The following is a 15,000-nucleotide window of genomic DNA, read 5'->3' as shown; positions in this document are numbered from 1 at the left end:
TCTTGGCCTACATCCACATATAAGCTCACATTATAAGCTTTGTGCAAGCTAGGCTGCCAGTTAGGCTGGGGAACATCAATTCCGACGTTACATAAAACCGTGATAATATAAACAGGCCATCCTGGCCTACATCCCCATATAAGCTCACATTATAAGCTTTGTGCCAGTTAGGCTGCCAGTTAGGCTGGGGAACATCAATTCCGACGTTACATTAAACCGTGATAATATAAACAGGCCATCTTGGCCTACATCCCCATATAAGCTCACATTATAAGCTTTGTGCCAGTTAGGCTGGGGAACATCAATCCCGACGTTACATTAAACCGTGATAATATAAACAGGCCATCTCTGCCTACATCGCCATATAAGCTCTCAAGCTTTGTGCCAGTCAGGCTGCCAGTTAGGCTGGGGATCTTCAACTCCGACGTACAATATAAGTAAAATACAATATAAACCTAAAGTACAAAAAAAAATAGTAGAGCTGAGCAACCGCTAACAAAGCAAATGCGGTTTGAACGGAGGCCAGAAAAAACCTGCCAGAAAAAACCCCTGTGGGGAAAAATGTGCAGGAAATCTGGGTAGGAACCAAGGCTCAAGCTCAAAGCCCTTCCTACGGGACTTTACAATGTAATCGAGAATAGCCTGCTCCAAAGGAGGACATAAGACAAAAGCAAAAAACAAAAATTAAAGAAAAAACCAAGGAGAGGTTGGTTTCGAAGCCTAGATGACGTACACGTGTTATACGCGGCTTTATATACCCCCGATATGGCTACCCATGGTGCACCCAGCCTGGAACCCAGGCCCTGTTGTATCTCGTGCCGTGGAAATATTTATTTCTGGCTCCTTCGCAGGCTCATACGCCAGAAATAACATATTTAGACTCCACTACACAACATCAACAGACAAAATGTAAAGGCAAATAAGTTTATTTTGGGACGGCTTGGCGAGTACCAACCTTAAAAGTACGTAGAGAGACAAAGTATTGGGCGAAATAACGAATGGAAACTCCTAGAGCCCGAGAGACTTGGAAACTGAAAGCCTTTGATCAAGGTCATCATCCACATAGGTGTCTCTGGCTTGAACGGACTTCCAGCGGCCGTGGCTCTGAAACACAAAATTGAAAATACCTAAAAATCCCTGTGCCGAAATCGCAGGCGAACGCAAGGAATTACCAGTGATCGGGGAAAATTTCGATGCGATGGTACCCGGACTAGAGAACAAATTTGAATAAATAAAAACCCTTGTCAAAAACTTGAGTAGCCACAGACAGGTCCTCGCAGTTGAATTTTTGTTTGAAGATAAAAGTGTTAACGTGCCTAAGATCCAGGATAAGCCTTTGTTTGCCGGAGCGTTGGATCGAAACAGAAAGCGGGTTAATAATATCTGGAGCACAAAACATTTCTTCGATGAGGTTGAGACTAACAAGCTCATTAAGAGCTACGGTAACAAAAGAATTGTTACTACGTGCGGAAGCATTGTTGACTTTGTAAAAGGGCGTGGGTAGCTGGAAGAACGGAATTTAGTAACCTTGGCTAATAACATTCAAAATGAACTGAGAAGCTGGCAAAGTACGCCGAAAATCGATAAACTTGAAAAATCTGCCCCGAACTGAAGGTTGAACAAAAATATCAACAGTACTCTAAGAGTCCTAAACCGCGGCTAAAACTAGGGGGGTGACATCAGAAAAAACTGATGTGACATCGAGACACTGCTGATCTGAATTACGGCGTTCCGCCACAAAAAACATATCACTACAAAGAAAATTGGAAAAGATTGCACCTGATTGTTGTCCTTGGTCGGCTAGTCATTTAGGAGGATGTGAAGTTTGCTTGGCCATCGTCGGGCAACAGGAGCGCCAATGACCTGGCTTTTCACAGGCAAAACAGGAGCCGGTATTGGGTCGACGAGAAGGGAAACCAGGAACGTTCAACATAAGAGGTTGATGTTGAAACTGCGAACTTGAGGTCGACGGCGGGGTTCCAACGGACGAGGATCGTTCACGAGATCCGACTTTACTTTCTCTAGCTGACAAATCTCCGCAGCAGACTAGGCGGTACCAATATTTTCCGCTAGCTTACCGTTAAAGCTAAACTGGTCTTTATTGGCCTTCTTCTTGAGCTTATGTGGTTTGTCGTACTTGAGTTTCTTGATTGCTTTCATCTGCTGCTCGGCCGAATCTTCGTTGGAGCGCTTGATTTAACCAACGCTTTGTGCTAACGAGTCTTTGAACGAGTCCATTAACTGCTTGTTATAGTCGCGAATGAGATCGGACACTTCGTCTTTGCTGACGGACATAACGCAGAAGACAAACAACAGGAACGTAAAAGAAAAAACCAAGGAGAGGTTGGTTTCGTAGCCTAGATGACGTACACGTGTTATACGCGGCTTTATATACCCCCGATATGGCTACCCATGGTGCACCCAGCCTGGAACCCAGGCCCTGTTGTATCTCGTGCCGTCGAAATATTTATTTCTGGCTCCTTCGCAGGCTCATACGCCAGAAATAACATTTTTCAAGGGCTTTTCAAGTGCCCTTGAAGTCCAAAATTAAATTCCACGGCTTTTCAAGCACTTCAAGGAGTAGCACGAACCCTGAAATGATGTCCCTTTGTTTTTTTTAGTTGATAGTCTGGGACAACAGCCATGCTGAAAATGGTTGCAAGAAACTCTCCCAGTTGATGTCCCAGCTGTCTCCAGTCTTTCATTACAATTTATATAATAAGGTCTATAATGCATGCATTTTGATTTGTTCTTCTGGGGGACAGACACAGTTGATGTCATCATCAAAAATGTTTAATTCTTTATTATATAAAACGAATAGATTCCAATGATGATGTCGCAGTTGCCACATGTATCTTTTCCATAATAAATCACAGATAACAACAAAATGTAGAAAGAACAAAAAGAATGGCACACAAGGCGATAGTCGAGTGTGTTATTCATGCATGTTTTACATGTATTACTGAACTGACTCACGGAAACATTGGAATCTATTAGTTACTAACATCACTGTAAATACTGCTCTTAAAATTCCAAAACAAACGTGACAAAATGAAAAGAGAGAGCAGAGACAAAATGAGAAACACCCAAACGAAAATAAAGAAAGCAACAATTAATTCCAGTTTAATCAAATCTTTCCACTCTCATTTTGATAACTATTCTTTCTGTCATTAATTTCTGGTCACAATGGCTCTAAACTTACGTGACACTGTAATTTGTCAGCAGTTTAATCATTTCATCATCACTGTCCTGCAAAACAAAAAAAGCCTAAATTTAAGGATCAAAGGAACCCTAAAATACATTCAAAGCCGCTTCATCCTCTGTCCATGAGAGAATCTGAACAATTACTATGGCCATTTACTCTGAGCGTAAGTTTTGGATTTCAATTTCCACCATTACCCATGTTCAAAACTGATCAATTGGACCTCAGAGGGTTGGATCCAGGAAAAAGTGACGTCAGAGGCTCACTCTGTAGCTTAAAATCTCAGCGTGCGAATGCAGCTTATCATATACATGCAAAACGCAAGTTTTAAAGTCTGAAAGTCCAAAACTCCAGTGTTGCATTTTAATTCTCTGGCATACACATGAGGCATTGCATTATTAAACTAGAGAGCCTTTGACGTCATTTTCCTCCTCGACACAGCTCTCTCAAGAACGTAAGTAAATTTAGTAATGGCAGACCATTAAATAGCAAAATTCCAGTTAAAATAATCAGGTCTCTTTTTGAAATCAAGGCTTAAAAGTTTGCTCACTTAGTGCTTAGTTAACATAGTTTTGAAATCCAAAGAAAAATACGAATTGATACTTTGGTCACAGGGTCACTTCATGTTCTTTCTTTAAGTGCAAGAAAAGGGGCAACTTGTGTGGGCAAGATAGCAGTTGCTCAATAGAAGTTTTCCTGTTACAGTTGTACATGCATACATGTATTCTGAAAGAAGTGAATGAGGAATAAAGGTATTCATTCAAACAACAGAAACAACAAACCTGTTTGTAAATTGATGAAATCTCACTGCTGTCCAGTCCCCCCTCAGTATTGAACAATGGTCTAAAAAAAGAAAGCAAAACAAAAAAACAAGAAAATTTTATGCATTTTAAGAATACTGAAGTCAGGGACCACGCCCTTCTAGTAGGTTTTCAACAAAAGCAGCAACAAACAACAAAAGGGACACCTACTTAAGCAAAATAAGTGCCCATCATTTTCCTTTCTTTGGATAGAAAATTGAACTTTAGGTGAGAATGCGATTCAAAACCAAAACTTAATGGTTAATTCCATCCTTGTTAGTGTATGTTAACCCTGAGAACATTTGAAAATACTCAGGATAGCAAAATGGGACATAACATGACTCAGCTACTAATCAAAACAAAAGAGGGCAAATTTGGTAGCTGCAAGCAGTGGCAAAAAGGTTGAGACACTGAATTGAAAATTCACCTCTTCTTCCTAAAATCCCTTTCCCGTTCAAAAGAAAAGTCCCTTATCCGATATGACTCAGTTCGTGCATAAGGTAAAGGTAAAGGTACACCTTATTTAACGTCGGAAGTTCCTTTACTCTCTAGAGAGTATTCTCCCAGGAAGCCGACAGTGCGCTCATTTTACCCCCCTCTTTCCATCAGTGCTCTGTTTTAACGGTATTTAAAGCTACTTAGGCTACACTGAAAGGAAAGAAGTCGAAACAAGGATGTGAGATCCGGGGATCGAACTCAGGACCTCATGCACCAACCGACTGTGCCACCCTTGCTCCTTAAAATATTGGACAACCCTCTATCCAGCCTTCATACATGTCCAAAATACACAAGCTGAGTCACGTTTACTTATAATGTTTAATGCCGTTGACAATCCATCTTACCAAACAAAAACAGAACAAAAACCTTGAACAGTGCCAACGTATACCTTCTGGTCATAAGTAGCGCTAAAAATTAATACAGTAATGTTCTATGCTTCATTGATAAGGTATTTGACTAAAATACAGTTGTACATTGTAAAGTTGTATGACCTGACTTCTGATGATCATGTCACCTTTACCGAATAGTTGATTCAGCTCAATTTGTGTATATTAGCTAACCCTCTTAACCAAAAGGACGAGAAGATCTGGCTATTTTTGGTTGTGATAACAAAAATAATGAAGTTATTTCTCATCAGTTATTTAGAGACACCAAGTGTCGGTTTGCCTAGAGTTGACAACCCACAACTTCCTGCACTAGTAAGTTTGATGTTCTAACGAAAGAGCCACCTACATTGTACTTCAGAGTTGGAGTGATGTCTGTAATGAATTTTACCAACTTAATAAAATTAACGTAGATGTAGATATAGACTCACCTCGCAGTCCATCCGAATGGCATGCCATATAGTCCAAGGCTCTTGCAGCAGATTTCAGCTAGTTTGTGTGCTTTCTGTGAAGCTTTTTTGGTGTCTCCAGACTTGAGGTATGCTTCAACACAGGAACCGATACTGCCCTGTAAGACTTTCTCTATTCTGACCACCAAATAAACCTCTTGGTTGGGATCAGTTGTGGAGATTATTGCCTAATCAAATATCAATAACACAGAAACACCTCATTAATTTTTATTTGATCACGTTAGATGCTGCTATATTGTGTTGGTAAATTTACAGACTCTTGAAGTTTCATTGTTTGAGTTGTCAAGACAAATACAGATTTTACTCTGTCTTAAGCCAGACGATTAATTTTAGTTGTCAATGAGAGACGCTTCAGGGATAAATGGGTTAAAAGCCCAATTTCCCGTAAGACAAGCACTGGTCCATAAATTTACATGTAGGCACAACACTTAAGCCTAGCTTTCATATGTCAGGAAAATCTCAGACGATTGGGGATTTCGCAGTTTCCCAAGCATCCCCGATTTTGCCGACTAATGAAAACCATACATGTAAATCGCAGACATCCTCGATAATTCTGGGATGGTTGGGGACGAATCGGGAAAATAGAAAGCGTTTCTATTTTCCCTACGTGTCCCAGATTTTTGAGATCGTCGGCGATCATTCCTGACATATGAATTTGTACTTTCAGGGACAAAGGCGCACTTTCCATTTTCCACCAAAGTCACTATCGGGAGAATCTAGGACAAGCATCTGGCGATTTTCTGATGTGTCAGCAAAATCTGGGACTGTGAAATCCCAGATCGTCTGGGATTTTACCGACATATGAAAACTAGGCTTACATGAACGCATTGTATATACAAGTGCAAATTAACGTTTACGATGCAAGCAACATACAAGAAATCAACATGAGCTGCATTATTCTGTCTGATTTCTAACAAGTGAGAGCAGGGGCAACACACATGTACACCCTGTAAGTGCTGACATATACATGTAAAATATGCACAAGAGGTCCTCCACCTGTTCTTGAAATCAGTTGGTACAGCTGCTGTAGCTGCAGTGCAGCAACTATTAACTTTAATGGCCGTGTATGCATGCCCTAATAATTATTACAGTATGCTAGGGTGTCTTGAATTCCCATTTCCTGATCCCCCATTTTATTTCAATTTATTACCTTCCTGGGACAGCTGTACTCCACCTCCTGACTTAACATTGCCATTTGCATGACCATTCTCAATCAGGTCTGACCCTCGAAGCATGTCTATTGTAGATGCACCATTGAGATCACAATGAAAATCCTCTGAAATTTTGATTCCCTTTTTGGCATCAACCAACGAAATAGAAATAAAAAATGGTTCAATGTTAACTTCATTTCCATTGGCTACAGTTCTCAACAAAGGAAACTTGAGATCCTCACATTCCACCACCACACGCATACCAAAATGTTCCCGAAACACTTCTGCGTCAATCCTCGCATCATCATAATTTACACAGGTACCATTATTATCCAAGTCATGGACAAGAGAAAAGAGTTTCTTTCTTCCATCCTTCCTTCTCTTTGCATTCAACACCTCTGTTTCTTTGGAAAATTCAAGAAGTTCTGGATGCTTACTACCCTTAAGACTTTCTCGCAAAGACTGATGGAGTTTTGGCCCTTTTAATTTGCCAATCACACTGAAAGGTGAAGTCTTTGCACCGGTGTCCATATCAATTCCCATAACTTTACACAATGCTGTTATCCATGAGTCCATTTCAGACTGGCTGTCAGCAACCAAACTGTACAGTTTGTCTTGGATGTGAAGCTCAAAACCATACATTCGTCCTTTTACCCCCTGAAAAGATGTAACAAAGACAAAAATTAATAATCATAAGTGACCGTCCAGGTGAAAAGGAATGCTTAACCGAAAAGCGTTTTGAGTATGTTTGTGTTTGAAATGCGTTTGAAACACGTTTGAAACTGTTTGAAATGCGTTTGAAACTGTTTGAAACCCAAGGTGTTTAAAACGAAGGAAATGGTGTTTATTTGTGTTTGAAACGCCAACCTGTGCTACATCTGTCAACAGTGAACATAATTATTACTTTCACAGCAAATAATTTCAGTAGAGAATGCATTGAGTAATAATTATTTTCCGTTTCATTTGTTTCTTAAAAGTACCCTTTTGTTTTATTGAAGCTTACCGATTATGAATTAATCAGATAACAACGTGGCCGAGGAGCATACGTCTTGTTGCAGGATGCAGGTTCCAACTGATACAGATCATTGAGGTTGAGTTGGTATAATTACAGCTACGTGTACGCTGTAGCTAGCTGATTTGTACTCATAATTTCTATTTTGAAGTGCAATTTTTATTCTGCAATTGCCAAATTATTTTATCACAGTAATTAATCTCTTCTTGTCATTCTCATCTAAACACAGCTATTGAAAAATGAGATTGCACGTACTATCCTAATTATTTTATAAAAATAAATTTGGCTTGATATCACAAACTCCTTGTTACATGTAGTTTTGTTTAAGCTACACTGTATATCATTACCAGTCAAACAGCAGATACAAAAAGAAGTGTACAATTTACATTAAAGTGGACAAAAAGAACCTGCATTATCTATTTGTTGTCAGGAATTTGTGTTTTTGTGAAAAATCTGCACTAACCTCTTGATGTTGACTGTTCTATCGCCTTCTCAGAATTTGGTCTGTTGTACTATACTTCATCCCAGCTATATATAATTCAGAAAAAAGAGTAAATTATACAACCTTGTTGCATATTAAAAAAAAAAAAAGGCGCAAGTTTACTAAACTGTTAATTATTTGTCACAGTTTTATAGAGGTTACAAATCATAGTGAAAAAGAGTTTGGCATGTCCGTTACCAGGGAGTTTGATAGTAATGCTACATGTACATGTATACGCAGAAATAATACTTGTCTTGAGATTAGAGACTGCAGCCCTTACAAAAGATAAATGCTGTTAGCAAGAGTGCAGGCTGTTTTTAATAGACTGTTTTGGAGGTGCGCATGATATAGTACTGTACTTGATGCCCTGGTAAAGGAAACCTTTTTACAATTAATTACAATATATTATGTTGAACTGAAATGGAGCAGATCAGCTCATTTACTGTATATGCAGTCTTCAGTGTGGTTTTCATGGTGGTTTCTTAATTCTTGTTTCTTGTCAAATATATAAATTTCCTTACTTTTTGATTTTGGTGCACAATGAGCAAACCCCTCGTCTAAAATAACAATCCTTGATGAGAACCTGAGTCAGTTACAATGTACATGTATGACTCACCTGCAGCTGGAGATTCTTTTGATTTTTTCTGTGACGTTGTTTCATCATCCCGTTGATCAGAAGTGATCAGTGCTGGGTGGATTGAGGAAAAAATTAATGTCATTAACTCAGTAAAATGCATTGGGGCTGCCACAGGGGAACAGATTAAAAGTGATATATTGTTGTTAATTAGTAATGTGAACAATCTGCAATGTTCGCACTGGTGAGTCATAGTACTTAATAAATTGGGTTAACCAAGAACCAGTTACATGTATTTGAAAGCTAGTACCAGTAACTGCCTAGGTTCACATGTAACACATTCAAGTAATGAGTAAATTGGAAGATTCACAGAAAAGGGAATTTGAAATGTTATGCATTTGAAGGTGAAATAGGTATTAAATTTTGTAGACTTTATGCTTCAATGTATTGTGCACATAAACAAATATCTGTTCTTCTCTTTAATGGTTAATGTTCCTTGACAGGCTTTTCACCGTTCAGAGAGTCTGCCTCCACATTTCAGTATCTTCATTTCTCGAGAGCTTTCAATAGACGAGTGAAATAATAAATATGACAGACTGAGTGACCCGCACACTACTGTATTTTACATTTGTATCTTTTCTCTTGCCCTTACCATTCCAGAAACAGAACTCTATTTCTTTTTTTTGAAATAGTGTCTTGTTGCGGGATGCACTGGTTCCAACTGATACAGATCATTGACAGAGGTTGAGTTGGTATAATTACAGATACATGTACGTTGTAGCTACACGTAGCTGATGTGTATATACTCATCATTTCTATTTTGAGGTGCAATTTTTATTCTGCAATTGCCAAATTATTTTATCACAGTAATTATAATCTCTTCTTGTCTATCATGTATATGAATCTGCATGATCATACCATTTAGCACCAAACATATGAGGGACTTGACAATGTGTGGTTCAAGAAGACTGAAATTTATGTAGGAAAATAATAATTTTTGTGATTCTCTGTTCAAAAAGCAGAGACGCATCACAAATTTATTTTGAACCTGGTGATACCAATGACTCATTTAAGTTGACATGTGTAATCGATTTTAAATTGGTTAGTGTAGTAACGGTACGTACCTTTCTTATGAGCTGGCTGTGTTCTCTGCTCTGTTTTATCCTTGGACGAGTGTTGAATACTGTCTCTTGAACCAATCAATCGTTTATTCAATCCTATTGCAGTAACAACTGAATTACAGGGGGCGGTCGCGACACACATTTTGAAATTTGACAGTCACAAAATCATTAAGTCTTTTGCATTTGCCACTACTAGAGGCATGGTACGATTGTGAGCATGAGCATAAATTATAAACATGGTAATAAACCATCAGAACCCGGAAGAGACTACTATTAAAGTGTTCCTGACACATGGCAGTTCGTGGCAAAGTAATTCATGCATGCCTGTTGTCGCCTACCGCTAAGAGGTTCAAGGTCAGCGATATGAAGTGCGTCGCTATAGCCACGATCAGGGAAGACAATTATTATGTACAGGGCTTTTCTCTGGACTTGTTCTAAAAGGCCACTTACCGGTAAGTACGCTGGAAGTGCCGCCCATACTGCATGAGGATGCATATTCGAGCACAGAGCGGATCATACTGCAATAATGTACTGATATTAAGTTAGAAGGTGAAAGTCCACTTTTCTTAAGAATCCTCAACCCGTACAGGCGCTTGGTAGCTTTGTCATATATAATTAGTCACAGTGTGCGTTCCGGCGGGGTGCGTTCCATGAAAGGTCATCAGAAACTATGACCCCCAGCAGTTTGCACTGGGATACCCTTTCAATTAGGGCGCCCCCTATGAGTAGAGGACTGGAACATGTTGGTTTATACTGGAGAAAGTCTATACAACCATTTCTTAATTTACACTTCGATGGATAACTCAGTAAGTGGTACTAAATGAGGCTATATATACAGTATTTACAGAGGTACATGTAGAATGGGTGACTTGTACTAATGGATAAACAAGATGTTTACTAGTATCCTGAGTAAGTTTGGTATCATAATTTTGAACTTCTCTGCAATTTTGTCACGAAATACGTCTTGTTTGATTGGCATGTTATCATGAGTGAATTGTAAATTGCAGTGAACTAGAGTTTAGCAGGAACTGTGATAGTGTAATAAATGAGGCTAAAGTATTTACAGGAGGAAAATACATGTAGGTGACTTAATTCAGCACTCAATGCAAAGGAACAAACAAAATGTTTAATATTTAGAATGATTTTGGTAACTTCAACTTCTCAGCAGTCTGGATCCGATACAATTTGATTTGAATTAACCTGTTGATCTTCGGTTTTCAGTGTCTGCAATTATCTAGTGCCCCAGCGCTGGAAGACAAGACACTGTAACCCACTGACCACCAGGCCAGTTGATAAGTAAAATCTGTTGGGGTTTAAAGACAGGGTAAAATCTGCCAGGAGTCAGTGGCTTAATGGAGGGGACATATTTTTTGACTGCTTAAGGTTACTGCCATATAACCTTCTAGTTTTCGGTCTCAAATTTTCAGGGCTTCTGATAGGATGCGGAAAAAATTTAAAGATTATGCGGAAATTTTTGGCCATATTATGCGTGAACATGCGTTGATTATGCCGAAATTACACCGGATTATGCGGAAATTTAAACAATTGTTTCTCGTCATGAATTTTGTTTCAATTTGGAGATATGGTGCAAAATTGTGTTGTGGCTGAACCACGATCCATAAAACCTTCGAGCATTCACCATTCTCAGCGGTTTTTTACACATACGTATTGCGGGCTCCTATTTTGTTTTGTACAACTTCATCGCAATGATTCTCCCTACTTTTACAAATGATCAAGTTAATTTGTTACTATAACTTGCAGTTAAATTTTCATACCTTGTTGCATCTTTTTTAAAAATTTCGAGCCTAGGGTATGTTATAAAAACAGTTTAACTAGAGTCCAGGCTCAATGCCAAAAAATGCGTAGAAACTGCTTACGAACTTTCATCTTGCGAATGAAATGGCGTGTTTTCTTCAATGTTCAGGAAAATAATTAAGCGTTTCAAAATAGTCAATCTCTTTGGCTTTTGTGTTTGTGAGGGTGGTAAGCAGCTGCTTTATCGCTAATATCTGGCATTTCTTCTGTTTTATGCAGAAAATATCGTAATTATGTGGAGGATGCGGAGTTTAGGGAATTATGCAGATCTGCATCGCCGCATCCTGTCAGATGCCATGAATTTTGCAAAATGTTAAGAAGCTACCATAAGATATAGCTCATTATAATAATTTAATAATTATTTGTTTTCTTGTAAAAAGGAAATTATTTGCAAAATGTTTTTTTCTTTCGGAATTACTGCAAATTTTGTGTTTTTTGTGACTAAAATGTTAATCTCCCAAGGTTTTTTGTGATTACCTATCGATAGAGCTTCCTGGCAAGTGGTCACATATTTGTCCTTTTCCCTTAAGAGCGCCTCTCAGCAATTTTCACCTAAGACCGTGCAAGATAAAAAAATCGAAAATTGCCAAACTTTGTCACAATAAAGTACTACCAAAACCATTTTTAGAAAAATATGTGGAATGATTTCCATACAGGTCCCTACTTCATTATGCATGCAGAATAAATTAATTATTCATTCGCGCTATTGTTTTGTAGAACAATACGTATACCCAAGAGAACCGAATATATACATGGGTAATTTGTACTTACGGGATGAATAAAAACGGATCTCATCTTTTCTCTCCCTCCCTCTCTCTCTTCCGAGTCTTTCCCTTCATCGCCCACACCGTTACTCGTTTTTGTCTCAGCTTTCCCTTTCGTCTTGTTCTCATTTCCAGACCCCGCTCGGCTTTTTCTGCCATTTTATCCCATGATATGTCACTCGCAGCTTGCCTTGAACTCCGACCCACTGTAAACCTCTGGATTACTTGTCCCTGTTCTTTACCACTGAGCTAACGTGTCAAGTTGCTAATTCACACCTTGAAAATGATATTTATTTTGAATTCTGGCTGACTATTTACATAACAATGATACGTAATTATATACATGTGCCGCGCCCAGCACCTACAGTCGAACTTACACTTGTAGGTCACCGTTAAGAGATCCCTGTTTTACTACTCTTGAAACAACCCATCCCTTTAATAATGCTAACCGTAACCCTAATTACGACTAAAGGCACTGTTTAGGCTTAAAGTTAGTCCATGTGATAGTTTTAGGTTTTCCAGTATTGCTGTGAACTGTGACCTGCTTTTCCTTCATGCCCCGTGCGTGCAGCACACTTATAAGTTCACTGCGTGGAAGAGTATACCACGCTTAAAGTCTGATTGGTGCATCTTTCATGGGAAACTTTCATGCACGATTTCATTGCAATTAAAATCGTTTCATATTTCCCTTCTTTTGAAGCAAACTTGTGTCTTCGTAATAATCAAGATGGCTACCGAAGTAAAAGGGTCACAGCAATGGAAAATTTGATCATTTGGAAATTGTCCCTGCTTTATAGCCTTTCCATAGTTGTGCATAGAGTGGTGCAAAGAAAACAATTTACTTTCGTCTTCCGTATCCAAAACCTGTGTGAAAACACAGTCAGTTGGCAAAGACAAAGTGCCGCATCGGGAGATGGATCTGTTTCGCGATGCTCAAGAAAAAACTGCAATGGATAGTCTTCAATCCGCCAGAACACATATTAATTTTCTGACCGTAAACTATCCTTGAAAAAATATTAGCCCTAGCTACCTGTGGCCGGAAAGTTTACAACTGCCTACAAGACAGGAGCTAACATCATCTCACCGCAGTTAACCATCGCCTAAACTTCGTCGACCCAGACAAACGAGCCCACAGCAGGGCATTGAAAAGACATGATGGGGAGTGAAACGAAGTATGCCTCGTAGGGGAACATCCATGGATCTCTACCAAAGCTATTTACTTGGAAGTATCATTGAGTATATTGCCGATCTCTACAAAGAGCGATAAATCGTAAAATCCCTCTAAATGCACCGTTCGTGATCCTAAATACAGGAAAGGAAGAAAATATACACTTTGCAGTGTCTCGGCGAATTTTTAAGCAGACAGGAAGAGCAATTTCACGATAAAAAGAGCAGGTAGCCATTAAATTTCTTATGACAGTACTTTTATTTGGTTTGTTTGTTATGTTTGCGAATCTGAACCCTATTACAACGATTGCTTGAAACTCCACTTCTTGCGCTTATTCTGAAACTGAAAAATGGGTAAAAGTGCAGGAAAAGTGCCGAAATTGCAGGAAAAACTGTTCGATTTTCCGTATTTCAGACAGAAGTTCGACTGACTTTTTTTAAGTCCATATAGACTTAAAGAAAGAACAAAGCGCCACAGTCCCAAAGGACGTCTATTGTTATCGCTATTGTTTTCTTGAAACAAAGGAGTGTATGCATAATGAAGTAGGGACCTGTGCGGAAATCTTGCCAAATATGTTTTAGCTTGTTTCGATAATTATTTTACCTGGAGGGCGACTTTTTCGGTATGGGGTCTTGTGAGCGAGTGAAAACGACTCCAAAATGTTGCTCGTTTGAATCGCTATTTTTGAAATAACGAATGAGTAACTTGAAATTCAAAACAACATGGCACAACTAGAGTAATTCCTTCACCCTTTAGCACTGTTAACGATACAATATACCCAAACTGGAATTTTTGACCAAATTTTAAAACTTAACCGTTTTTACATTGATTACAGAGTGCCAAATTTGTACGAAATTCGACTGTCAAAAAAGCATCCTGGTACATGGCTTTCTCAAACGGGACGATATTCATCGGAATAAGCAATGTTTCTGCTGCAATTAAATTCAATAAAATTTTTGGGTAAATGAAACGGAGGATTTTTGAGGCCCAATTTCAACATGCTGTTGTCAACAAAAGTCGACCTTTGACCACCAAAGCGGAGGAGAGGTATATTGAAATCACACACGCTAATCTCGATTTATTCACTGAACAATTCGAGTCTTTAAGGTTTACTGGAACTACTGTAGGTAAAATGGAACGTGTCATTGAAATTTAACTGTTTTGGTTCAGGAGTAACAGACATATCCGGTAATTAAAATAACTGACCTAAAAATTTGCATACTAGTAAGATTCATTCCATCCCATATTTTTACGCAAACAAGTTTCCTTAATTCACTTTCTAAACGTACCTGCAAAACAAACAAACAAAAGTATCCCCCTATATATAAGTATACGCTGGTTGGATCAGTTTCGTCGAAGCCCTCAAACGACCATCGAACCAGTCGAACGCTTTGTGACCTTCGCGAGTTGTGCCGCAGTCGTGTATGAGGCAAGGACCGCGGCACTAGCCAGTCTACTCAGCTCAATTTAACGTTAAGTCGACTAAGGCACTGCGGCACCTACTCAATTCACTCTATCGGCACTTCGGCACTGCGACTAGCGTCGCAAACGAACAATACAG

The 15,000-nt window shown here is 39.0% G+C and overlaps 1 protein-coding gene across 4 annotated transcripts in view; it reads right to left on the bottom strand.

The window, feature by feature from the left end:
• Positions 1-15,000, bottom strand: part of LOC137983855 (dedicator of cytokinesis protein 9-like) — a 22,871-nt gene that overhangs the window by 1,198 nt on the left and 6,673 nt on the right. Inside the window, exons 1-11 of one of the 4 annotated variants that reach the window (XM_068831026.1) lie at positions 14,729-15,000; positions 11,985-12,059; positions 10,143-10,210; positions 9,696-9,788; positions 8,614-8,685; positions 7,980-8,044; positions 6,504-7,161; positions 5,315-5,520; positions 3,985-4,045; positions 3,203-3,249; positions 1-2,284 (exon numbers count right to left, since the gene is read on the bottom strand). The exon at positions 1-2,284 is cut by the window's left edge and continues 1,198 nt beyond it; the exon at positions 14,729-15,000 is cut by the window's right edge and continues 30 nt beyond it. In XM_068831026.1, the coding sequence (XP_068687127.1) occupies positions 2,197-2,284; positions 3,203-3,249; positions 3,985-4,045; positions 5,315-5,520; positions 6,504-6,560 (459 nt within the window). In that variant the 5' untranslated portion in view covers positions 6,561-7,161; positions 7,980-8,044; positions 8,614-8,685; ... (2 more) ...; positions 11,985-12,059; positions 14,729-15,000 and the 3' untranslated portion in view covers positions 1-2,196. The remainder of the gene's footprint in view (positions 2,285-3,202; positions 3,250-3,984; positions 4,046-5,314; positions 5,521-6,503; positions 7,162-7,979; positions 8,045-8,613; positions 8,686-9,695; positions 9,789-10,142; positions 10,211-11,984; positions 12,060-14,728) is intronic. The other 3 variants (XM_068831027.1, XM_068831028.1, XM_068831029.1) reach the window with 3 other exon arrangements.

Source organism: Montipora foliosa, chromosome 13 (assembly GCF_036669935.1).
Source record: "Montipora foliosa isolate CH-2021 chromosome 13, ASM3666993v2, whole genome shotgun sequence".
Lineage (NCBI taxonomy): Eukaryota > Metazoa > Cnidaria > Anthozoa > Scleractinia > Acroporidae > Montipora > Montipora foliosa.
The sequence above is the reverse complement of the archived record's forward strand: the minus strand, read 5'-3'. Positions and strand labels throughout refer to the sequence as shown.